Raw genomic sequence first — 23,894 nt, forward strand, 5'->3', positions numbered from 1 at the left:
TATAGATAAGAAAGATCCTATAGATGTCGATTGCTCATTTTCATAAGGGTTTCTTGTAAGATTAAGAAAATAGGGAGGGCCTCCTGGCACAAGCCTGTGGCTAAGGATGCACGCACTGCAAGGTAACAAGTCCTGAGCTACCTCTCACTGAACTGGCTTTGATCCTGAAACTCCTCATCAGACGAAGAGCGGTACTGCAGCCCTCTTGTGGGACTATTGTTTTAGTAAAAGAGAAAAAAAGAAGGTTCACAGTTACTGCAGAGGATTTCCTAAGTGGCTGTTGCAGGCTGCTGTTCCTAAAATGCCCTTCAGACTTGGTGCATGAGGCAGTGCACGTGGCAAAACCTGACCAGCGACCTCCCCACTCCTTCTGACACAAACCGTGGAAAGTTATATTGAGAAATTATATTAAGAAATACTAATATCCATGAGGAGGCATTCAGAAGTCAGTAAAAGAGACAGTGCAGTTGCCCGTGGTGCTTTGACTCTGCATCCTCAGTGTGGTATATTCCAGAATGCAGCTTAATGGCAGCCTATTACTTCTGGAATAATGCAATAACTGCTCCTTTAGCGACACGAGTCATATATTCAGCTGAATAACTTTTCTTTAGAAAAGAATCAGAGCACCAATCAAGTGAATCACTGCAGCATTCCTTATTTTGAAAGTGAGCAGCTTTAAGGGCATGTTTGATGTCGAGCAAGTGCTAGAGAATTCAGTGAAGCAAAGGACAGATTGCATCATCAAAAATAATCCTGTCTTTAGCTACATAAGAGGATCGAGATAAATATCAGAGCTACGGACCAGCTTCACACTGAGGTTCCTCAAAGTTTTATCATCAGAGTTTACATTTTGACAGCTCATTTCACATTCCAGCTTCATTTCAAAGCACACAATGGGAGTCAAAATTAACTGAATGCCATTTGACATGAAGTGACTTATTTCCTCTCTCCCCACTCACTGGATTTTGCAAGACCTAATAGGCTATATTTCAGTTTTTGAAATTGCAGAATTGTAAGAGGAAACTTTAACTCTTCCAGGAAACTGTTGGACCACGTGCATCTCAGACTAAACTGGACCACTTTTCCTATTTACGCCTTTTGCAGATCCACACAATTTATTGTTCAGCAATATTTGTTTATTACTGAAGAAAGCAATACATAGTAGCACATTGCATTTTACTTATTTTCTCTCTTTTTTGTCTTTCTTTATAATATGGGTTCTGAGTCAAGAAGGTAACCAGGCCTTATTTTAGTAAAGCACTCAGGTGCATGTTTAACTTAATCCACAAGTATGTGATCCCACTAGTGAAACCACTCATGTGATATGTGGCCTTAAGGGCCTTGCTGAAAGAAAGTCTTCCTGAAGACTGAAAAAATTATCCAAGCTAAAAAAAAGAATTAGCCTGTTAGAGTGCTGCCATCTAGTTAGATGAGTGTATACAGCAAATCCATTTATAGTGCTTGCAATATCTCACTGCCCAGTACGCTAGGCTACCTGCAGAAAATCTTTGTGGACAGTCACTAATAGCTAATCAAAGACACCTATCGTACCAGTTCATTGGGTCTGTAAAAACCTAAGTATATAAAGAACAGTAATTAAAGAAAACAGAAGATAAGATCCCTGGCAGTTGTGGGATCTTGCAAAACATAAGCGAATTTGTGTTGAACTTCTTTAACTTGTACTGCAATGCAGTAAGCACCCTCAATTGCCACAGGCTTCTGCAGAATTTGGCAGTGCTGCACAACTCATGGGAAGCAATGAATGGTAGGAAAAGGCTGTTTTTCAGTAACCCAAGTCATATATGAACCTCAGAGCCCATATTTGATTTAAGCATGATGTTTTAATATGCAATTTTGTGAGGGAAATCAAAGCAGAAAAAGTTCCACATTTGCTCCGATATTGTCTAGAAGATTGCTCTTGAATATCTCAGGTTTTGACGTGGTTCCCATTGAACACCAGGCAAATGAAAATGCTGTGGAAACAGACTTTAGAGTCTGAAATAAGATGAGGTGCAATGTGCTTATGGAGTGATATAAACTACATTAAAAAAAAAAAACATTAAAAAACTACATTAAAAAAAAAGAAACTACGTTCTATGCTACTACAGAAGTAAAATCTTTAGCTGCTTGAAAAAGTTAAAAACTGTGCTATTGAAAGGACTGCACTTGTCGTTTGACTACTGCTTGCTTGTCTACCTTCCTATATCAAGGTGAGGAATACAGTCATGTCTGGAGTTTGGATTCTGATGCATGTGGATAAATGACTTCTATTGTGTAAATTATTTGGTTTCTGACTGTGAAGTGTGATTTCCTAAAAGGCATTATTTTAATATTGTCAGTTAAGTCCAAATAATTCCTCAGACAAATTACTCTCTTTTCACAGAAGTAAGACAGATTTAGGATTTCATAAATTTGCCATTTACTTTAACAAGTCAAGTATCTGGTCTTTATTTTTTATTACCTCACACTTGTTTAGCAACCCAGTTTCTTGCAGCCTTGACCAGATGCTTTGGATCCTTCCAGCATGTTCAGGGTGATTAGCATAGTTGCCACACATACACTGGTGCTTCAGCATCAGACTGTCATACACAACACCTTCAGCAGAAAGACAGCACAATAAGAAACAGTAAGTGAAACAAATGCAAGTTATACTGTTCCATGTCAGGCATACTATAGCACAACTGGATTTTATTGACAGAGCAAGGTGAAAATTCTGGATCTTAATTCCCTTTTCCTCTGGGAGACTCTGAATTTTGACATACAAGGTACATCTTGTGATACTGATAAGGCAAAAATGAATTCTCAAGAAATTATTCTAATACAGCTAACTGTAAAGAAGAAAGGAAATTGGGTGTAGTCTTGTTAAGGCTTTTATGGCTAGAAAAAATTCAGTCCTATTACTGAATCACTTGTTTTCTCTTTCTCTAGTGGGTAAGGTCAGTTAAGGCTGTTAACCTATATATAGCAAGAAAAGGTTATATATTCATAGTGGTGCAAGGAAAATCAATTAGAAGAACCTTTTAAAATAAATTTTAAAGTGGCAATGCCACTCTGCATTTCTACTGCTTAACTAATACTATGTTAATTCCAGATCTCAAAGCATATCAGATGAAAGTTTCAGACAGTTGCAGCAGTGGCAGCCAGAGTCCTTTTTCATTAAAAAGAAAAGTTCCACCCACTACTCAATTAGGACCAAATCTTGTTGTTAGACTGCAGTGCAAGGGTCCTTTTGAATTTTCTACTCTCATGTATTCAAGGGCAGAACAACTTTATACAGAACACCTATCAATATCACATTGCTCTGTAGCTGTGTATTGGGAGTAAGAGAGAACTTTTAGCAAGTAGGCTTGAGCTAAACTCAATTTTCAAGGCTTTCAAACCAAGTCAGAAACACTGAAAAATTATTTTATTTGTTTATTTGTTGTTTGCATTTCCCTCAGAAATGTCTGGAACAAAAAATATTTTCCTTACTCCTGTGAACTATTTTCAGTTGCAAAACATTTGGATTTTTCTTCCCCTTACAGTTGAAAGGGACTCAAATTAACAGTTTCTCCAAGCTGCAAAACTTGGCATTAAAAACCTCTTTCTTATCTGCCACCAGTACTGGGGATGCCAACACAGTTTTAGGAAAATTATGTTAGCCTGCTACTGAAAAGTCAGACAGTGAAGAAAATACAAAATTAAAGTCCAGATTCAACAACATGCTCAATACCGCCCTTATTTAGCGAAGTTCTTGGATGGATATTGAACTTTAATAAAGTGTTTAAAAACTCTGCTGAATAAGAGTCTGTATACATTGTGGGCAATGCAAAGTTAAGGTTCTGAGATAATTCAGTTAGAATCCAGCCAGAAATTATGCTGCTCTAGAAATATTTATGCTGCCATATTTCTTAGCTCATGCACTTTAAAACTGATCCTTTGGGATCTCTCTATTTAAGCCAAAGTGATAATACAACAATTATGTTTAGCATAAGGAGAATGCAAACATAATACCTATGTGCAGCGTGACTATGTTTATGCTAAATGATTATCTAACAAACAAAATAGTTCATTAGCAATAAATTATTGTATTTACTTTCTTGGTTTGTTTTCCTTTAAAGAAAAAAAAAAGAACCAGTGAAAATCTGGAGTTAATAAACTAATGCAGCTTAAAATCTCTGCTGGCATTGTCAAAGCAGTTAATAATTTCCTTTCTCTGCAGTTATTTGCACTGTACCATTTATAAGCTTTGCTTCTCTATCATCGAGTCTTATAAGTTATTTGAAATAACAAGTATGCACACAAATAAGTGCATGCTTACATACCTTGCTTTCCTTTTCTTGGCACCCAAAGTTTTAACTTCTACAGTCTGTTGCATACCCAGATTGTACAGTTTGCCAGTGGTTATTACAACATTAGATAAGAAGACTTTTCCTCCCATCCCCCTGCCCAACAGAGAAGGTGTTTAGATGCTAAATGTACATGCATCGGGACTTTCAGAAGCTCTTAGACAGAGTAGGCTGTTTTATCCAATGGATTTGAATGGAAACACTTGCTAATTGTTAATAAAATTAGCTGAAAGTTGAAAGTATCTCCTGCCTGCCACTCTTCCAATGAATGTTTTATTCTAAGTATCAATGCTCCATACAGGCTTAGGTTTGCATAGTCCAAACTGTAGTTAATAGAAGTAAAAAAAAAAATATATTTTACTATGTTATTATTATACAGAATCGAGATGTTATGTAATAATGACACTTTTTGATGACCCATATCAGGGTTGCAACTAAACAGTGGTTTTGAAGTGAAATGCTGAAACTGTGTATTCAGGATGCCTCCTCTGGTTGACATAAACATCCCTTTTGTAGTGCATTAGTATTTTTCCTAAAATAGAATATAACTAAAAATGTAATTTTATTGTACATGAATTATTTTGTCTGAGTCAAAAATCAGTGTAATTGAGTCAGGTCAGTATTGCACGGCAGAAGCATCTGCTCCAAACTTTTAAATACTAAAATATTCACACCACTGAGTATAAAATTTATTTCTAGCAGGATTAATTGACTTAAGAAAAGACTGAAATATATGTTTTCATTTATCGCAAGCATCTAAATTGATTTAGGATGTGCAAGTAATTTAGATGTGCGGCTGCTGGTCATACAGCACATGTGGTTGGTACAATACCACAATGCAGCAGTAGAGCTTACTGCTAAAAATAGCCTGTAGGATTTCCCTAACAGGATTCAGCCAATAATCTCCCCACCCCCACAAAAAAAGAGAGAGAGGGAGACAACTGTTTTCAATTGCAGACTGCTGTGAAATATTAATAAAAGATGGTTATTCTCTCTCTCCAGAACAAATGCCTACAGCCAGATTCTGCTCTCAGATTCCTTGTGTAAATCTGAGCAGCTCCACTGAGACTGGTGGATTTATTCTGGATTTACACCAATATTACCGAGGTCAGAATGTGGCCCTGATGACAGACTGGAATGGTGGCACCGCTGAACCATATAATGATAGAGGACACAGGACAAAAGAAACTGAATTTGCATTAAGTCAGAAAAACCAAGGTCTTCCTCATGGGGACTCCCGAACACTCAATCTTTTCCAAAATACTTTATTTGGGTCAGCTTCTTTTAATCATATTTTAAACAGAGGGACACCAAGAGACCTAAAAAATGTTGGCATGCTTTGAAGAAGGTGAAATGCCCTGGGGAACAACAGTACCAATAAGAAAACCTGAGGGAAGAATATCTAATAAATTATTCAGAAGAAAAATCTGACCAAATAATGTCAAATATTCTGTAAACCATCTAAATGAACATCAAGTAGTCATTATATTTTTTTCCATCTTTAACTCATTACCTTATGCATATACTGCATATATGTTGCATAGCTCTCTCACAACCATCACCATTGTCATTCCCTTCTGCTATTTTCTCTCATGACTCACAAAAATATAGGCCCATTTTGATCCCTGTGTAATATTCTGCCACAACAGTTTTCCTTCTATCTTTTTTCTCTTCCAAGAATATACTCTCTTTAAATAGGGGAAAAAAAAACAAACCAAAACCAAAAACCAAACCAAAAAAACCCCAACCAAACCAAACCAGTAAAAAATAATTCAAGGCAAGGAGGTGTTTTTACATCAATTTCTACATTCTGAATTTGACCTCATGTCATGCTGTACTAGAATTTTCTCCCTTTCCACCCACTCATTCCTTCCTTCCATGCTTTTAATAATGGTATTGTTGCAACTGCTGTGGACAATGGCTGGTTCCATCTTGTGCTCTCCTAAGGGACCAAATCATAGAACTACAGGATAGCTCAGGTTGGCAGGGACTTCCAGAGGTCTGTAGTCCAGCCCGCTGCTCAGAGCAGGTCAGCATTGTGATCAGCCCAGGTTGCTCAGGGCTTGCATCCCAAAGGATTTTGGAAAGGCTGTATAAGAATAGATAAAAATTGAGCCTGGGATTCTTTCTTTCCACTGACCAATGAATAAATGCTAGGGCACCATCCAGACCCAGGAAATACTATGCACAAATAAAACCATTCTATACCATACCATACCATACCATATGTTAATAATACACATATCAATCTAGTTATTCACAGAAACTGTATTAGAACTGTTGGTGTTGCAAAGTCTCTGTTTATTGTCACTCCAAAGGTGTTAATCTCATAATATAGAAAATAGCTCTATTTTCAATGTACTCAGAAACTGCAGTGATAAAGGTTATATATATAAGACTATAAGCCTAGAAACATGTCAGGGAAAGGGATTTCTTCAACCAGAAAGGAAAGGCTTCATTAGGAATGCAGAAGTGTGTGCTCTGTTGGACATACGAACTGGTCAATCAGCCAGGGGGTCCTGGCTGTTAGGCATAGGTACAGCTTGGAAGCAGCTGCAGCTACAGCACCGCACTATGTCTTCAGCCAGTACCTAGAGGACATGAAAGAGGTGAAGGTACAGAACAGAAGTGGAGAAGCAGCAGCATAAATTTGTAGAGAAAGTGGAAATAGCAGGATTGTTTTTCTTTAAATGAGTAGAGATGATTATCTTGAAAGAGCAGTGGAGAGGGAGGAAAAAGGTTCAACAAAAGGAGAAAGATGGATTCAAGAAAAAGATGTTTTGGATTTGGAGAAGAGTTCAGTGGAGGATTGAGAAATCTCAGTTGGAATAAGAAGCATTTTTTGTCTCTTTCCTTCTCTCTTTCCTTCTCTCTTTCCACTGCTGTTTCATGTAGCAATGCTTTACTAAAGGGATAAGGTTCTCTGCATATGCCCTGTCTGCGTTTCCACTGCAGAACCCATCAGGTTTCCTTGTGTCAGATCTCGAGCCCTTTATGCCTGGTGTGTCCCGTTTCCCGACACCATCTCCATTCAGTGTTTGTCCTACATCATTTCATTCCTTCTCTTATTCTTCCATCTCAACTTCACATTTTCTTTCTTGATCTGTTCCACTGATGCCACAAGTCCCCAGATATATGTAACCCCCTTGACCCTAGTCCCCTTTCTAGGGACTTACAAAGTGGGGTGTCAGTAAACCTTAGCAATAAGACTGAAATGTTTGTTACTCCATTCAGCTTTTCCAGTGGAACTGCAGATTTTTGAACAGGACATTGAAGCCTACCCACAGTGTGCTCTGTGAATCTTTTAGACTGAGTTTACAATGTTTTGGGGACTCTGAACCACAAGTAGAAAAACAGTGGCCTGGTTTAATAATCTTGTCTATACACAGCTGGTCTTTTTTTTTGCAGAAACTCATGGAAAGTGAATTAGCATGTTTCCTTCTGTACAATCCAAATGTTTGTTACCCAACGAGTGAAATTCTTAAATTGACAGTGCGTTTAAAGAAGAAGAAATTATGTCTTTCATCTTCGAATGCCATCTTGCATCCATTTACCAGCTTACTTGCAGTGCTTTAAGGACATTCCTTTTCTTTTGCAGTTTTTTTCTTTAAAATAATACATTTTTGCTTTCCAAGTTCACATTCTAACTGGAAAGATGAGAGAGCATGCTGCCTCACACAGTCATATCCAGTGTCCATCAAGGACTCCATCCTACATCAATCTATGGTCACAGCCTGAAGAGCTGTAAGCTTTCAGCATGGCAAGTTCTGCCAACTGATGTGAAGGAATTAATACTTCTGGCAGAAACCTGAATAAACAGTATCTCCAAGTATTCATTTCCCTTTTCTTGTGCACAGAGTAAGTGAATCTTCACTTCTAACCACACTGTAATGTTATACTGAGATTCAGACTCTTAAAATGGACCTGCTTGCAAAGTTAGATTACCCATAATAAGAAATGGGGTTTCTGTGGTCATTTTTCTTCCTGTTACTGAAGATTTGGAGGGTTCTAATCACTCTGCTTTGGACAGCCCAGGCCATACCAATAGGAGATGCTCCCTGAGTGACTGGACTGCCCAGGGCCTGACCAGAAAAACCTTCCTCTGTATCCTCCACACAACTGCTGAAAGACACCAAAGCTGTAGCCAAAGTGGCCTTCTAGTCATGGCTATGGCTTTGCTCTTTCTGTAGGGAAAGCAACCTTGTAGCATAGACTGACTTGTCAAATGAAGACGTTGAGAATTATATTGCAGCTTTTCTACTTACTGGTGGTCTTTCTTCAACTTATTGGTGGTCTCTTTACAAAACAGGCAACAAGAACATGGAGAAAAGAACCAGAGGATAGGGAAATGAAAGAAAAAGCTATAAATGACCTAAAGGCACCAAAAACACACCTGTTGCTATATTGCCAGAGCCAGTCAATGATAATAATTTATGACTGTGTGAATATTAACCCTGTGATTTATCAGCTGCACTGGTTGACTTGATGCCAGTACAGCATCATAAAACCGAGGAACAGTAAGGCTAAAACTGAATGCATTGCTGCAGGAGGTATTTGAGGCATTTAAATCTGTTGATCCTACATGAACAAACGCATTTGCCCTGCCTATTAAAAGCAGTCTTTAGGGAATCCTACCAGTCGTGTAGACATGCTGGCTGGCCTGGTCCACGTCTGGGTGAGGTAATGTGGAATCAGCAGGGGAAGACGGGGTCCTGGACACTGGCCGATGTTTATCTAATCCTGCCATGCCAACTGTAGCCATCTGAGCCTGGTAGATTTGCAATTGGTGGACACGCTGATGTGCCAGGAACTCCTGTTTCCAAGAAAACAGCACAGTAGAAAGAAATGTGAGACGGCATCAAGTAAGACACTGAGGGAAACATGTCAACAAATTAAGTTCATTAGGTCAGGGCTGTAATAAACAGTGTGGAAAAAAACCAAAACCCAACAACTCACACCTAAGACCTAGTCAATAAATCCATTCAACAGATGTTTTCACACTGACAGTGTGGGCTGCTGAGTCTGCTGGAGACTAGGTGATAGCAGGCAACCTGTCAGTTCTCTCTGACAAAGGTAAAGACGGCTTCCCATGCAGAGGCTTATAAAAGACAAAGGTTTTTTCTAATATATTGAATACATAATATGATATTAGAATATGCATTTCATGACCCTACACAAATAAAAACAAAATCTTCCTACACCACTGAAAATGAAAAGTGGTGTCCTTACTACTCAGTACCAAATTGGCTGAGCAACTGTGAGTCAAGTTTCTACAGAGGACTCAGTTCCCAGAGCTCCCTGGAAAACAGGAACATTTTGCACGTAGGTTTTCACAAATCATTTAGAAATTCAGGAACTGTTACATGAGATTCCACTTAGGGACCAACTTTTTTTGTCATAACTGCTGCTGGCTGTAGACAGTGCCAAACACTTCAGGAAAGGTACGTAGGTGTGAAAATACTGAGACAGAGCAGAAAGGAAGATTTCCTCCTCTGCTTTGTTTGTCAACAGATGGTGACTTTTGCTGACATGACAAAGGCTGAAACCCTGCTGAAGTCAGTAGAAACATTGGCATTCACTCACTCCAGACAGTAGGATTGCTTCGCAAGCCCTTTTCTTCCTGTTTTGATTTTTTGTGCATATAGTCCTGGAACCTCAACAGAAAGTGAATGCAAGAGAGAGATTTCAAAACTACTTTGCAATATAAATTCAGTTGAAATTCACACTTCTGTCTTAGAACTGCAGACTCTGTTTATCCTCACCTGGGCTCGGTATACGTATATGCAGGTATATATATGGTGCATATATATATGGCTTTTTTCTTTTTTCTTTTTTTTTTTAACCCAGTAACAATTAGCAGTGCTGTATGCTGTTGCTTGGGACAGAAGCTCAGAGGCCTGGCCTGGCCAAGGAGGGAATGCTGGGTGCTTACAGAGGTGAAGCTGAGTTCAGGCTGTGTGGGAAGGCAGGTGGGAGTACCTGGGAGTACTCCAGGCCCTCATGTGCTGCAAAACCAATCCACAGCTCATGGGAAGTGACAATGCCTGCATGTAAAAGAAGAGGCCTTTACGAAAATGAGTGCTTATCAATAACAGCTGAAATGAGAACAAATACTTTAAAAGGCAGCTGAAAACCCATAATATTTAGGGTCACCACTTCAGTGAAAATACATAAGGTCATGGAAAGGGTAAATCACCTGGGACCTTGTCATAAGTGACTAAATAAAGAAAATACAAGTAAGCAGAAAGAGGTTTTACAAGAAGTATCTTGGTTTGGGGTCATTGAACCATTTCCCTTTCTTTAAATACAGTCCCCAACTTTTCCTATTGCTTTTTTAATGTGTGATCACAGGATGGTGTTATATATTCCAGGAAATATCTTGAGGTATCTGAAGACATCTATGTGTCCCCTTTCCTTATGAACATAACATAACTTAACGTACAGGAATCCTTTCCTGAAATGCCTAAGTGCGTGCCTTGTTTTTATGTAGTTTCACTAATTATTTTAATTGTGATAAATTTTCAGGGGAGATTTTTTTTGTGCTCCTAGGCATACACATCTTTTGTAACCTTTGCTGAGAGTGTGTGTGATTGGAGAGAAGTGGACAATGTGTGGACGGTACTGCATTGAATATTTTCCCTATGGAGAACAGAAGTAGATAAATTCCTTTGTGAGGATTTAGCATTCACATTCCTCAATGCTGGCTTAGTGCTCAGTGAAGGAGGCACAGGAGGTATTTTGCTGTCTATGGCATGACTACTCCCTGCATCCTAGGGTCAAGTGGTGACAGCAGCACTGTCTGTCTGATTCTAGTGTATCCGCCATCTCCTGCCTACTCTTCCAAAGCACGAGAGCTAGCTGAGCAGTTTGGAAGAAGCCAAACTCCTACCTGCAGGAACCCTTCTTCACATTGAGTTTTACTGCCATACATGAAATTTCTGCTGCTCTCCTCAACTTCATAGGTTGCATTCATTGTGTTAATTAAATAGCTGGTATCTGTGTAGTTCTTAGATCAAGGGAACTTTTGATACTATCTTTCAGCGTTCACACTAACTAATGATAATTCATTAATTGAGTTCACTCTTCTGATAATTACTAGAGTACAGAAGACAAAAGGGTTTGTTCCCTATTGGAATTCTCTTCAAGCTAGTAAGGGCACATCAGTGTGTTCTGGCAGTCTGCATCAAACAGTATTATTTAAATATACTTTTTAAGGAAATCTTGGAAATTCAGCTATCAGTGAGGGGGGATTCATACCGTGCACAAATGTTTCTGTTTGGACTTTTCTCAGTGCCAGTAGACTCTGAGTTCTGAGCCTTTAAAGCTGCCTTGTCTACCTTTCTTTTATGTTCAGACCTGAACTTCACTTGTGCAATACCTGCACAATCTTTTTTAGTGAAGCCGTAAGTTTGCCTTTCGATCAATACCTAAAAATCTCATCTATCCAGGTCTCAGACCTGAAAAAGTCAATTTAAGTGGTTTTGGGTTGTTTTTTTTAATGGTGTCTTGAAGAAGAAAAAAAGCAAAGTCTGGAACGCTACAAAATGTAAATAATTCAGAAAGCTATTCCTACCTTTACTTATAGAAAGATTAGGTGTTTGTGTCTATGCAAGCAATAGAAATAACACTATTTTTCAGGCATATGAAAATGGTAAATTTTTTTAACGCTAATCAACGTGCGTGAACATTACCTAAGAGCCAGCCAGCCAGCCATATATTTCAGCAATTTGTCAGAGACCAAGAAGAAAGCCTGTTCTTCCTCTCCTGTATTTTCCTGCTAAACTGTGTTTTGTTTATATCATTCTTCCCTCCCCAAATGAAACCAGACACATACCTAGAATTTGACACATGTTTATCAGCATAATCAGTCCAGGGAAGGAGAAGAAATTTGCAGATGATTGGGTGGAAAGCTGCATGACACCTGTTTTAATTTCTGAGGTCACAGAAAACTGTTTGCCTGTGAAAACCTTTTAAAATTTGTGCAAAGTGCAGTAGTTTGTCTCACAAGGCTTACACTGAGGCTTGCTTACATCCTCTGGTGATTTCCAGATCCTTTAACTGTAATTTTAAAAACTCTAGGCATCAGCAAAATTTGGAATTGTTTAGGTTTTAGTCAAAGTTTTAGGCTAACTTCCTGATTAGGTTTCATTTTACAGACAACAGGCACTCATGAAATACATATATTTTTTCCAGCCACCTACATATTTATGCTGTGAGCATTTGAGATACTCTGTGTCACACAGACAAGTGGATTAATGCAATGAGTAATGTGAATAATCAACACACTTATCTGGCTCCCCAAATGCCCACCTGGCCTCTGGAAGGGATTAAAGCAACACAATGAATTCATCTTCAGGTTTTATGTGCTACAGCACTGCAAACACATGTCCATCTCTCCAGCAATATGACAAAAGCGGTATTTGCACATCTGCAGGGTTAGTGATTTGTGTGAATATATTTGGAGCATTTCTTAGGTAACCTGAGCCCTGCCTGCCCGGCATGAGGCCTGCTAGTTCCAGGTGCCTGAGATTAGTTCATTAGTAGAGGCAGGCAATTAGGGCCGCTGCTGGAGCGGATGGAGGGCCGTTCATCGTCTTGCCCAGAAACCAGCTCAGGTCCTTAGTAATTATTTTGAGGAGGATTTTTAGAATCCGTGTCTAAAGAGATGACCCTTCTAGAGGCATGGGAGGTAAATATTTGTTATTCTCCTAGTCTTACTGTAAGGTTTGTTGTTTAGGAGGAGCTGGAATTAATTTGGGTTGGTGTGAATACTCCTTTCATGTAGATGTGTGATTTGCGCATTTTGGTGTTTAATGTTTTGTATATTCTCAGGATTTTAATGAGAACTACTTCCTTATTTCTACTGGTTTTGAGAACTGATGACCCACAAGCATATTGAGCTGTATTGTTGGATGATAAAGTATAGGTGAATTGTCTGTGAATTAATGTTCCTTTAAGCTGTTATGTTTTGTACAGAGAAAAAATATGTGGGGTTTACTCAAAAACTTGTGTCTCAACAGTCTGCTTTTTAATTGTTTGATACTTTTTTATTTAATCACAGCTGAATGAATCCTAAGATTTGTACTTCTGTACCATAAGCCTAAGTGTGTATGAGCATGTGCACCTCTCTTCAGGGTTTATGCTTTGGCTTTTTTTATTGCGGTAGAAAGCTTTTTTCTCTGGAGAAATTCAAAATTTGCTATTCCTAATAGCGTTATTACTGCTTATAGTCTCTTACATATCTGTAGCCAGGTTTATAGCCCTCTGTCATTGTGTCTTTACTGCATTCTGCTGAAGTATGAAATGTGTGCTGATGTCTATTAACTGTTAAAAACCATTCATGCAACACCCATCCTTCCCTCCTCTTCCCTCCCCCAAAGACCTTCAGTACTACTAACCCTTACAAAGTTTTTCCTCTCAAAGCACTTTTTGGCAGTCTGTTCACTAGTTAATTTTTTCCTATAATTTCCACATTGTTTTCTGAAAATTACCCAAGGGACCAATTATTACTGAGGAGGAAAAATACGTATGTGCTGCAGGAAGTTTTGCCCTAAGCGAGCATGAAAACTAAACTTGCCCAGCAGGAAGACCTGCTGCCTTTCGAGTACTTCCTCTGGTTGCTTCCTCTGAAGGGTATTTCTGACACCTGCTCTGCTGCCTTCTCTCACCCCAGAGCTCCTGTTGGAGGCCCTGTTCCTTAGCTTCTTCCAGACCCTGGTAGCCACATGGGAACAGAGTAACTTCAGGTCCTGACACTTGTCTTCCCCACCGCCCTCCTTGCGTTCCTGCCTTCCCAGTGCCGTTGTAGCTGAATGCACCTAAGGGCTGTCCAGGCCAGCCAGTGGCTGCATCCAGCAAAATGGCATCTGCTTGCAGCAAACAGAGCTCAGTCCTGCTTTAAGGTCCCCACGATGGCAGCCTTGGCCCAAACCAAGACAGCATCATCCCAAGTCTGATGCAGTCAGAAATCCTGGACACCCAGAAACTTCTCATACAGTTAAGATGTAGCTAGTTAACAGTGCTTCAGAAATCATGGACTTTATGGGAAGTATTAACCTTGGTTATCCTCAGAAGTGACAGGGAAAAAACCAGGCAGCAATGAATTCCTAAATAAGGAGTATTAGAACAAAAAGACCTGTAGGTAAGCAGAAGTTGTAGCACTCTTGACCCAGGAGTTTTGTGAACTACTGTTCAGCCTACTGTCCTCAAACAAAACCATAACTAGTTGCCCTCAGGAACTGAGCAAAAATAAGTCATGAGGTCTTCTGAAAATACCTGTGTGAACAAATGTGAAACTGCAGGAATGGCTTATCTCTGTCAATCTATACAACCTAAAATACAAACTAGTCTGAGATCTCTCAACATATTCATTTTCAGGGATATCTTCTTTTAAACTGCTCTGTCACTTGGAGAAAACACATGACTGAGAAACCCTACCGATACTATTTTTGACAAAACCACATGTAAAGCCACAAACTTCCATGGTCATCACTTTCAAAAAAAAAATAATCAGTATCACCATCTAAAATATAGTCAGCCACAAATTCAGAATCAGCATTTTTATGAAAAGTGAATAAATAGAAAGTATGAATACAGACACAGACTGAATAGGTAGAAAGGGGTTTACAGTAAGCAAAAGCATAGACAGGAAGAAACAGGGCAGCTAGCCTTGAGGCATCTGGGCATATTGGGTCACACATTATCAGGATGTTTATAGAATTTGGGGTTCTCTTGCTGTAATCCAAGGAACACAGTGTTGACTAGAAAATGGGTAAACAGAAATGAAGTCTTATCAACTGGAAGTCATGTGTAGATACAGAACAGCGGGATGAAAGCCATACCCCAGAACTGCCTAGAGTCCTAGGCAGAGCAGACTTGCCTTGGGCAGCAACCTGCTGCTCACAGCAAAACAACCCTGTGCCCTCTGCCCTCCCCTTGCCTTGCCTCCTGGAGGACTGTGGAAAGACTTATTCCAGCTACTGCCAAGGTAGAGCTTAGTACTTGGGGTGGCCTGACTGCAGTGACTGCCCAGGGCATGGTCACCACTCTCAACGAGCTTTGTTTTCCCTCTCTGTTCCTGGAGAAGCAAAGCTGCTGCCACAGAGGTCCCTCTCCTGCCACCCTTCCCTTCTAGGGCAGGAGCACCTTTGGGGTGGCAAAAAGCATTATTAAAATGGCAACATTCTTGTCTAGTGGGCCAAGGAATAGGGGAAGAGCAAAGACTATTAGTGGGGTGACAACAGTGTGCTCCTTCATCAAGTCACGTAGGAGAGGACGCATTCCCTGCCTTGGGTTGCGTGACCAAACGTGTGGGTCAGGGCTGTGGTCACACCCCTTGCCTCTGGTTGTAGGGCATAACAGCAGGGTTGGGACCCTATCTTTTACCCCTACTGCACAAGGAGCTGGGTGGGTTGCTGACCTGTGGTTTCAAAGGCAGAGATGATAAAAGTTAGCTCCCTTGGATGGAGAGTTTCCAGAAATCTAACTGTCTAAACATGAGCCATCCTGGTCCTCCTCCTGTGGGTAAGGAGTAAAGATGGCCACAGGGGTTGAGAAGTTTTCAGCTATCTTGGTGAAGAAGTATGAGCCAGGCAGTCATTAGGTTGAAGCCTGGCATGATTAAGAAGAAAGGAGTGATGGGAAATGGTTTCTGGGAGTGACAGAAAGGAGGGCCCTAAAGACAGAGCACTTTCTACTGGAGGGAAGTTCCAGGAGTCCAGCTGAGCTGCTGGTTTCGCTCCCGGTTCCCGCTCCTGCAAGACCTGCCTTCTCTGCTCCCGATACTGGCACGTACTTGACTTCTGTCACTTCTGCTAAAGTGATGACGCTGCGGTGTGCGCAGCGCTCATCCAAAGAAAATGCAGCATGTCCTCAAAAGCTTCCACTCCCAAATGAATCTTTTCCTCACTTTCTGACTCTCCTGGAGATTAAGTATAAATATAGAAATAATTAGGGGTACAATGAAAGGGAGAAAGGGACCATCTGAACACCTTGTGTGTTGTTGTTTGGTTTTTGGTTTGGGGGGGGGGGAGTGTGTGTTGGTGTGGGGTTGGTTTGTTTGTTTTAAATAAAGCTCTTTAGAGGATTCTTGTTACTTCATTACTTTTACTAGAAATACCACAAGATTTTCCTGAAGTCATTTGGTGCTTTCCAAAAAAACAATACAGGGAAGTGCAGAAATTAATACCAATGGCAAAACACAGTTATCCACATCTTGCCCTAACTTTCAGTATTAACAAGTATTTGCTTCTTTCAGTCTGATGTGAATAAATAGGCTTATAATAGCATTTAATGGTTACAACCACCTAATCCTAGCATCCTTCCAGCAGTCATTCAGTTAAGCTTTTAGTTGGCCCAAACTAATTAATGAAAAATCACCTGTCCCACCTGTTTCATTGTTCTGGGAAATATCACCCAACTCTCTTCACCAGTATTGGCAAATCAGTTTGGTGTTACTTTATGCAGGTCATTTCAACCACTTCCATTTTTCTGCTGTTCATTGGAACTATTTTTCTTAGTGGACTTGTATGGTTTCTGTTCAAGTGAAGAATCATTAGTTTGGCCTTCAGGCAGAAAAATAATAGTCTCCAGGTGAAGTTCAGCAGCAGCCCTGCTGAAGATCTGTGTTTTCTGCATACTTCAACAGATTCTGCTTTGGTTTTACAAGCAACTTTGCTGAGTTCATGATTTATTGTAGAATTCATGGAAATTACTTGGGTCTGACATATAAAGAGCAAACCTTGGAAAACCTTGCTTTTCAATACAGACTCCAAGCACACTAATGCATCGGTGTCTAAGCATAAAATCATGGGGGTGTTTAGAAGTCCTCTGCAGATGCCTTCTCTCTTGTATGGAGGTACAAGAGATTAGATCAGGGAGCATCAATGGGCCATATGGTCAGCAAATATAGGAGCCTTAACCAAGGTGTTTCACCAACTCTGTTCTCTCTCTATAGATCACTACCTAATGAACAAACTCTAGCAGGTGTGTGTACTGCCATTGCCTGCACCAGAGCTCTTCTGTACAAACTATCCCTTTCTGCTGTCACACTGGTGTAAAGTGTTGTAACCTGATGGATACCAGGTTCCAGTCCTTTGCTGGAGGACTTCTGCACCTCTGAAGATTTCAGATAGGTATATTACCAAATCTCACACATTACTTCAGTGGTTAAAATGTCAAGAGACTTCCTTTCTCCAACATATTTGTAGTAAGAGTTACACGGTTTCTTGCAAATGTATGTATGTACACACATACATTTGCAAATATCATGAAGTATTTAAAAAATGTTTTTCTCCAGTGCTCAGCTCTTCACTTCATTGATTTTGGCACACAGGGAAATAGCGATATGTAGTTAAAATGGTGATATAGTTTGAGACTCTACCAAATATAGGATTTAAATATAGGAAGAATGCTGTGGGTGGAAAAAAAAAGAGAAACTATCACAAAATAAATCTTTACAGATCTGTTCCATATACCTATAAAGTATTCTATATGTTTTCAGACTGCTCTATATATTTATAGAACAAACATATTTTTGCAACAAACAAGTGCATCTTGTTGTACTTCTTTGTTTTGTTTCATTTGGAATAAGATCAAATTATTTGTATCAAATTCTGTGTAACTTGAGCAAAATTGAACTGAACACCTAAGGATTACTTTTAAATATTTATTGAAACCAGGGACTTTCCTACTATATGCTTCTCAGCGTAAAGTTTGCTGCTTTTCAACAACTGGGAGAACGGCCAGAATGGGCAAATTGAAAATGGGGAGGAAAACCCTTATGTTTGGTGATTTAGAAGCAAATAGGGGGTTAAAAAAAACCATGGAAAACAGTATGTGCTAGCATAGCACTATTTGTATAATGCAAAATAAATTCTCTGGTTTCTCATTCTTTGAGAAGATCTTGGCCCTCAAAATGCAAAGTACAGTTCAGAAGAGACCATAATACTTGTTAAGTTTCATGGGAAGGATGAATGAATTTTTTTGAACTTGCTTCATCGCAATGTACTTTATATGTCCCCTCTAAAAAAGTAAAGGGGCTAGACCACTGTCATGAGGAGGGATGTGGAAGACTGGGTGGGACTAAAAGGGAGAAGAGAGGGAGCGGTATTACAAAATCCAAACAACTGAGTATCATAAGGTCCAGCCTCTTCCCTTCTCACCATCTTTCTTCTTTATGATAATGCTCTCCATTTTCTTTCTGTTTGAAATTTGAAAGCTATTTTGCTTGTATATTCAACTATCTTCCAGTCCTTTCTTGCCTTTATTCTTTTTTCCAGCAAAAGTTGTCCATGTATTCACACCTTCAGAATCCTCAAATATCATAAGATATTACAACAATTACAAGAAATGGAAACAATAAGAAAAAGTAAAAAGAATACTAACTGGGGAGGAGAAGTGGGGGCAATAAGAACCCTTGTCCCCGTGTAGCACTTCTGCAAGGTAGTTCACTGATTTGATCACTCTACATAAAGATCTTATCACTGCATTAGCCAACATGATATTTTTCTCTACCTAAAAGAGTAATTTACAGGAAAAGAAGTCTGAATGCTTAAGAGACCAAAGGACAAAAAAACTAGAGACCAAACCCTAGTCTATATTCCTCATCTGGGCTCTGTTACTCCTTACTATGATCAATGTCCTTCCTGACACAACAGAAAACACAACAATCTTGGGTATATTAAAGTTTTCAAAAGTGCCTAAATATAGGACAAAAATAACTTTCTGCTTTAGGAAATGGCTGGTTTTTTTCAGAGGATGGCTGCTTAGCACTCAGAATCACTATCTCTTTGTTTTAAAGGCCAGCTGAGGTAGTGGTGTCTCAATTTGTATGTTGGGGAAGGCAGCCCTGGAGATCAGCTCCTTTGCTGGTGCATTCCCTTAAAGCACCTCCCTGAGTGTAGCCTGATGGTGCCCTGGGAGGGCATCCACATGCTGGACATTGTCTCAGGAAGGAGAAGGTGAGCCAGCTGGGAAGCACAAATCTCAAGAGCTGTGTTGGTGCAGTCAAAGAGCAGAGGGCTTCCAGTAATTCTTAAAAGAAAGGACCTGACAGTCAATGGAGAAGGTAATCTCCAATAATAAGTTATAATTTATAACACATTGTAGCTCTGTTTTGGGGCCAGACTGGATTATTTGCAGAGATCTAAGTCTAGATAGACTAGAGAGGAACCAAAAAATTTATTCTGGGTTTTCACTGGGGTATCTGAGAGGAGGGTCTGGCACTTCAACAGCTGCTTCTTAAAGCAATGCCCACAAAGAAGAGAGACAGTCTTCTTGCAGCCATACAACACTTGGAAAAAAATATATACTGGAAAATATTGCACCAAATCAATAGCCACAACTTTAACTACATGTACTGAAACCTGCGAGGAGGGAGAGGGGGAATTCTGAGAATGAGTAAAAGCAAAATGTTAGTTCTACTTGTTGTATTTTGTTGGCCTTGTCTTGTGACAAGTTTGTTATTATGCAGATTTCCTACCTGCCACTTTCCATGGGAGGATTTTACGAAGTGAAGTTATGCAGGCAATTCCCCTTGCTTCTTACCTCTTTATTCCTAATTATGTTGGCCCTGTGTTTACTCAAGATAACATTATAGCTGTCCCCAAATGCTCTAGACAAATGAAATCTTTTAGTGCTTGGAATTATTTTTTTTTCCCTATGTTGCAGAAGTGTAGCTACTAACATGGTGAAAACAAGACCGTGTTTGCTTATTGTCTGACAATGGATTATTAGTTTTTAAATCTTCACAGGCATGATTTCTTAGATGTCCTTTTTGTCTTCAGATAGATCTATAATGTAATGTCACACAGGATCGTTTGGGTTTTGGTGTTTGGGGTTTTTTTTAAGTATTTACGTGCAATTACATACACTCTTGCACTTACTGCTTTTTTTTTTTTATTTTATTTTGCTAGGAATGTCTTCCTTCTTCCTCTGCAATAACTTTTATGTATTCAATGCATCTATATCTTTTGCATGATGCCACCCTATTAAAGGCTATCATGAAAATAATCTGCAATTCATCTGCTACATAGAGAGTATTTTTGTGTGGAGAAAACAAGGTGTAAAAGTTATGAATCCAAACTGAACAGGGATTAGAAATTCTGATTTCTAAGTCCTTCCTTTAACCATTGCATCAATAATATTCTCCACTTCTATCTTTTAACTATGAAATAATGCAGCACTGTGGCTTTCAGTGCTTCTTATTACAGTAGACAGTAGTAGAGGTACAGTCAGAAGTTGCTTTGGTTGGTTTGTGCTGGATTTGGAAAAGGGTAGGAGAAAGAAGCCAAAGCAGCGGGCGCTAGAAAATGTCACAGCTTTTAGGCACTGCACAGACAAATTAAAGCACCCCCACTCTGTAGCTTTAAGCTGGGTGCAAAAGGGTTCTGGACAGACTGGGCGAGTAGAGGAAGGCTGGTCATCCCTGTGACCCACACAGAGACATTGTGGCGAAGGCACCCCAGAAACTTCTCAGCTGTTGTGTCTTTGGGGTCATTGTTGTCCTCAGTCTTGTTGGGAATATCCAGCGTGTTTTCTTCCAGCCTCTGGAGGGATTAAACCTACTTGGAGAAACCAGGAGGAAAGGTGGTCCCATAACACGGTATGTAGCGTACACATGGTGCTACAGCCAGCCCTCAGGGCCACTATGAGTTCCAAGAGCTGTGCCAACAGCACTCCAAGCCAGGCAGTGCCAAGGCATTCCCGATAGCTGGCACCCTGCATCTATGCCACTGCCATTTGTGGTGGCCTGAAAACCCTGCTGGCCACAGGGGACCTTTTGAAAAAGAATGGATGTTGTCAAATGTATCGCAGACTCTTGGCAGAGTTGCAAAGGTGGGCTGAAAGCTTTGGGGCTGGGTTCAAAGCATCGGGTCCTGCCAGCCCAGCAAAGTGCATTCCCGTCGGAACTCTACAAGACAGGACGCCTTTGAAGGCTTCTTTCCGTGAGCAACAGGGGTTAACCCAATCTGATTGCCATATCAACAGATATGCTAAAACATGGCTGATTTAGCCTGAGCACAACCAGAGAGCTAATGCTCTCTAGAGGCCCAGTCGCAGGCAATGAGCTTCTCAGCTCCTTCTCTCTCTCCTTTCCCAAATCCTCCTCTGACTATGGGTGTTGGGGTTTCTCTTTGCTACTCTCAATAGACAAACCTAATTAAAGCAATTAAACACTTAATAGTGCCATTCAAAAAGGGGAAAAATATGTGAGATTTTGGTGAGCTTCTGACTTTTACTGACAATTTTAGAAATATCCCTGGTTTTCATCATAAAAGTTCAGATTCACACATCCAAGTGGCTCTTTGGACATTGAAATGTGCTATACACATGGATACAATATAATTCAGAAGAATCTGACTGCTGCTACCTGGCCTTTTTTGCTTGTTTTTAGTCAGTCTATAGAGAATTTAGAAGCCTTTTACTATACAGTTGGAAATAAGAGACAGGATTGTCTTTCAGTTTTCCTTAAATGCGTTGTGAGGCATTAATCTAAGCTATGACCAGGCTCTCTTTTTTTTTTTTTTTTTTTTACTTTTTTTTTAAACCTGTATTTAATCCCTGATGATTTTTGCTGTCATACAGCAATATTCTCCAATGTTGTAATACAGTACATCCTATACATTACATCCTAAAGCAGTTCTGTAGTTTTATTCTTTTTGGGCATAGGGATCATGAAGATGCCAGACTTCTAGCAAATTTTATATAAACTTGTTAATTAGCCGGAGAAGTCTCCTGATTTTAAGTACATCCAGAAATTGGTCCTGGTACAAAACTCCAGGTAATGCTTTGAAAATCTGGGTTCAGTATAACTTCTGATGGAAGCATCTGCTACCTCATCTAATCTGTAGCATATTTGCGAGTGTGACAGTCAACACCTTTTTCAGAGCTGGCTGTATTTCTGGGGTACTATCTGTAATACCTGGAGATTCAACAAATTATTTCAGTACAAAAATGTTACATGAAGTTACTCAGATTAATAAGGCCAAAAGCTTTTGAAAACAAAGTTTTGCTACTCATGCAATGATAGCTAAGAGGAAAATTCATCTTGTTACTGTGGAAATAACATACTCCAACTTCACATGGCAGGAAGAAAAACACTGCTGATTTATGAGTAGCTGCCCTCTGAAGACATTGAGATTTTAGGTGCATTGAATCTTAACCAAAAAGACCTGGGGAACATCTGAGACAAAAGCTAGTTGGTAAACTCATCTCTGCTGTTATTAGGCATTCACACGACAGGCATCTATTTGCACCTACATAACCCCAGCCAGGAGACGGAATACCGGCTGTGGGTCCTGTTGTAGGCAATGGATTCCCAAGGAGGAAGCTTGGGGTGACCAGTGCACGTACTTGGTGCCTAAAACTGAGGTGCGAGTTGTCTCACCTAATCTTTGTATTTTAATGAGAAAGGAGGGAGTGAGAAGCCCTGAGCAGGGGGCCATGGCTGGCCCTATCTGTTTGTGAAATGTTTGTGTCCCTGGTGGCTGTCTTCTCCCCAGGGGAGAGAGCGGGTGGAAGAGCCTTTCCTTTTCATTTAAGAAAGGGTTACAGGGCCATGCTGCCAAAAGAGCTGCACCAGGGGCTGAAAGCCCCGAGAGAGGTTTGGGTCAAGTTAGGTTGTTTTGGGAGGATTTGGATCTCTGAAGATGTTTTGTTTTCATTCTTTGAATTAAAATTTAATTTAAGTAATTGAAATACATAATCCGTCTCTGAAGAATGCTGTCTTAATCTTGTCTCTTAGAAGAAAAAACAGGATTTCCAAATTTTATCTGTAACCGATCAGCTGTATGAGCTTACACCAGTCTTCTAACCTCCCCGAGACTTTATGTCACCTTTTCTCATCCCAGCTTTATGTATCCTAACTATGGAGACTTCAAGAAGTTTGTCCTTTGCAATGTGACGGTTCAGTGCTCAACACTAAGGGTGCTTGACTGCAGTTGTGGTGCTAAGGCAGTAATACACTTAAAATAATGAAAAACTATCTTGAAAATCCTCTTTATCTCCTCACCCACCCCCCAAAAAATAAAAAGGAAAAAAAGCTATGAGTTTCATTTAGTTTGTTTCAGCATAGTAATTACCTATATAGGTCCAATTACATTTCATATTAAAAAAAAAAAAAAAGGAAGAAGTAAATATAAGAAACTAGAGCAAAAGGACAAAAAGTGAGAGAAGACTAATTAGATGGGAGCAGGCTGGGTAGAACAAGAATCCAGCTTTACTAGAGAAAATTCGTAAATAACTGAGACTCTGGACCCAGGCACCGACTTTCTTATCCCTTGGAAAAGGTCAGAGCATCACAACTGTGATTTTTTGGACATTCATACAGAATGAGGCTCTGTTGAGTGAACCCTGATCCCTTAGGTCCCCCTGTAACAATTACTTCTTTAAAAGCTTTTAAGCTTAGGACTTCACCTTTGCTGTAATATGAAGGCTTTTGAAATCTGTGATTTATTTTGGAGGGTTTTCATTTACTGCTCTATTCTACTATAAAACCGTATATACCCTGTTTATTCGAGGCCTTCCAAAAATCCACAGTAATTAATCGCTGTAGCGTATGGTTGT

At 39.8% G+C, this 23,894-nt stretch overlaps 1 protein-coding gene across 17 annotated transcripts in view; it reads right to left on the bottom strand.

Moving 5' to 3' along the window:
- The window catches only part of HDAC9 (histone deacetylase 9), a 491,400-nt gene that overhangs the window by 137,643 nt on the left and 329,863 nt on the right, over positions 1–23,894 (bottom strand). For all 17 annotated transcript variants that reach the window (XR_007505862.1, XM_049799074.1, XM_049799072.1 and 14 more), the window contains 2 exons: positions 8,964–9,141; positions 2,462–2,595 (listed from right to left, as the gene is read on the bottom strand). Coding sequence is in view for 16 of the 17 variants with exons in the window: in XM_049799074.1 (XP_049655031.1) it covers positions 2,462–2,595; positions 8,964–9,141 (312 nt within the window). In the remaining variant the exon portion in view is untranslated. The remainder of the gene's footprint in view (positions 1–2,461; positions 2,596–8,963; positions 9,142–23,894) is intronic.

The sequence above is a fragment of the Accipiter gentilis genome, chromosome 4, assembly GCF_929443795.1.
Source record: "Accipiter gentilis chromosome 4, bAccGen1.1, whole genome shotgun sequence".
In the NCBI taxonomy this organism is placed as follows: Eukaryota; Metazoa; Chordata; class Aves; order Accipitriformes; family Accipitridae; genus Astur; species Astur gentilis.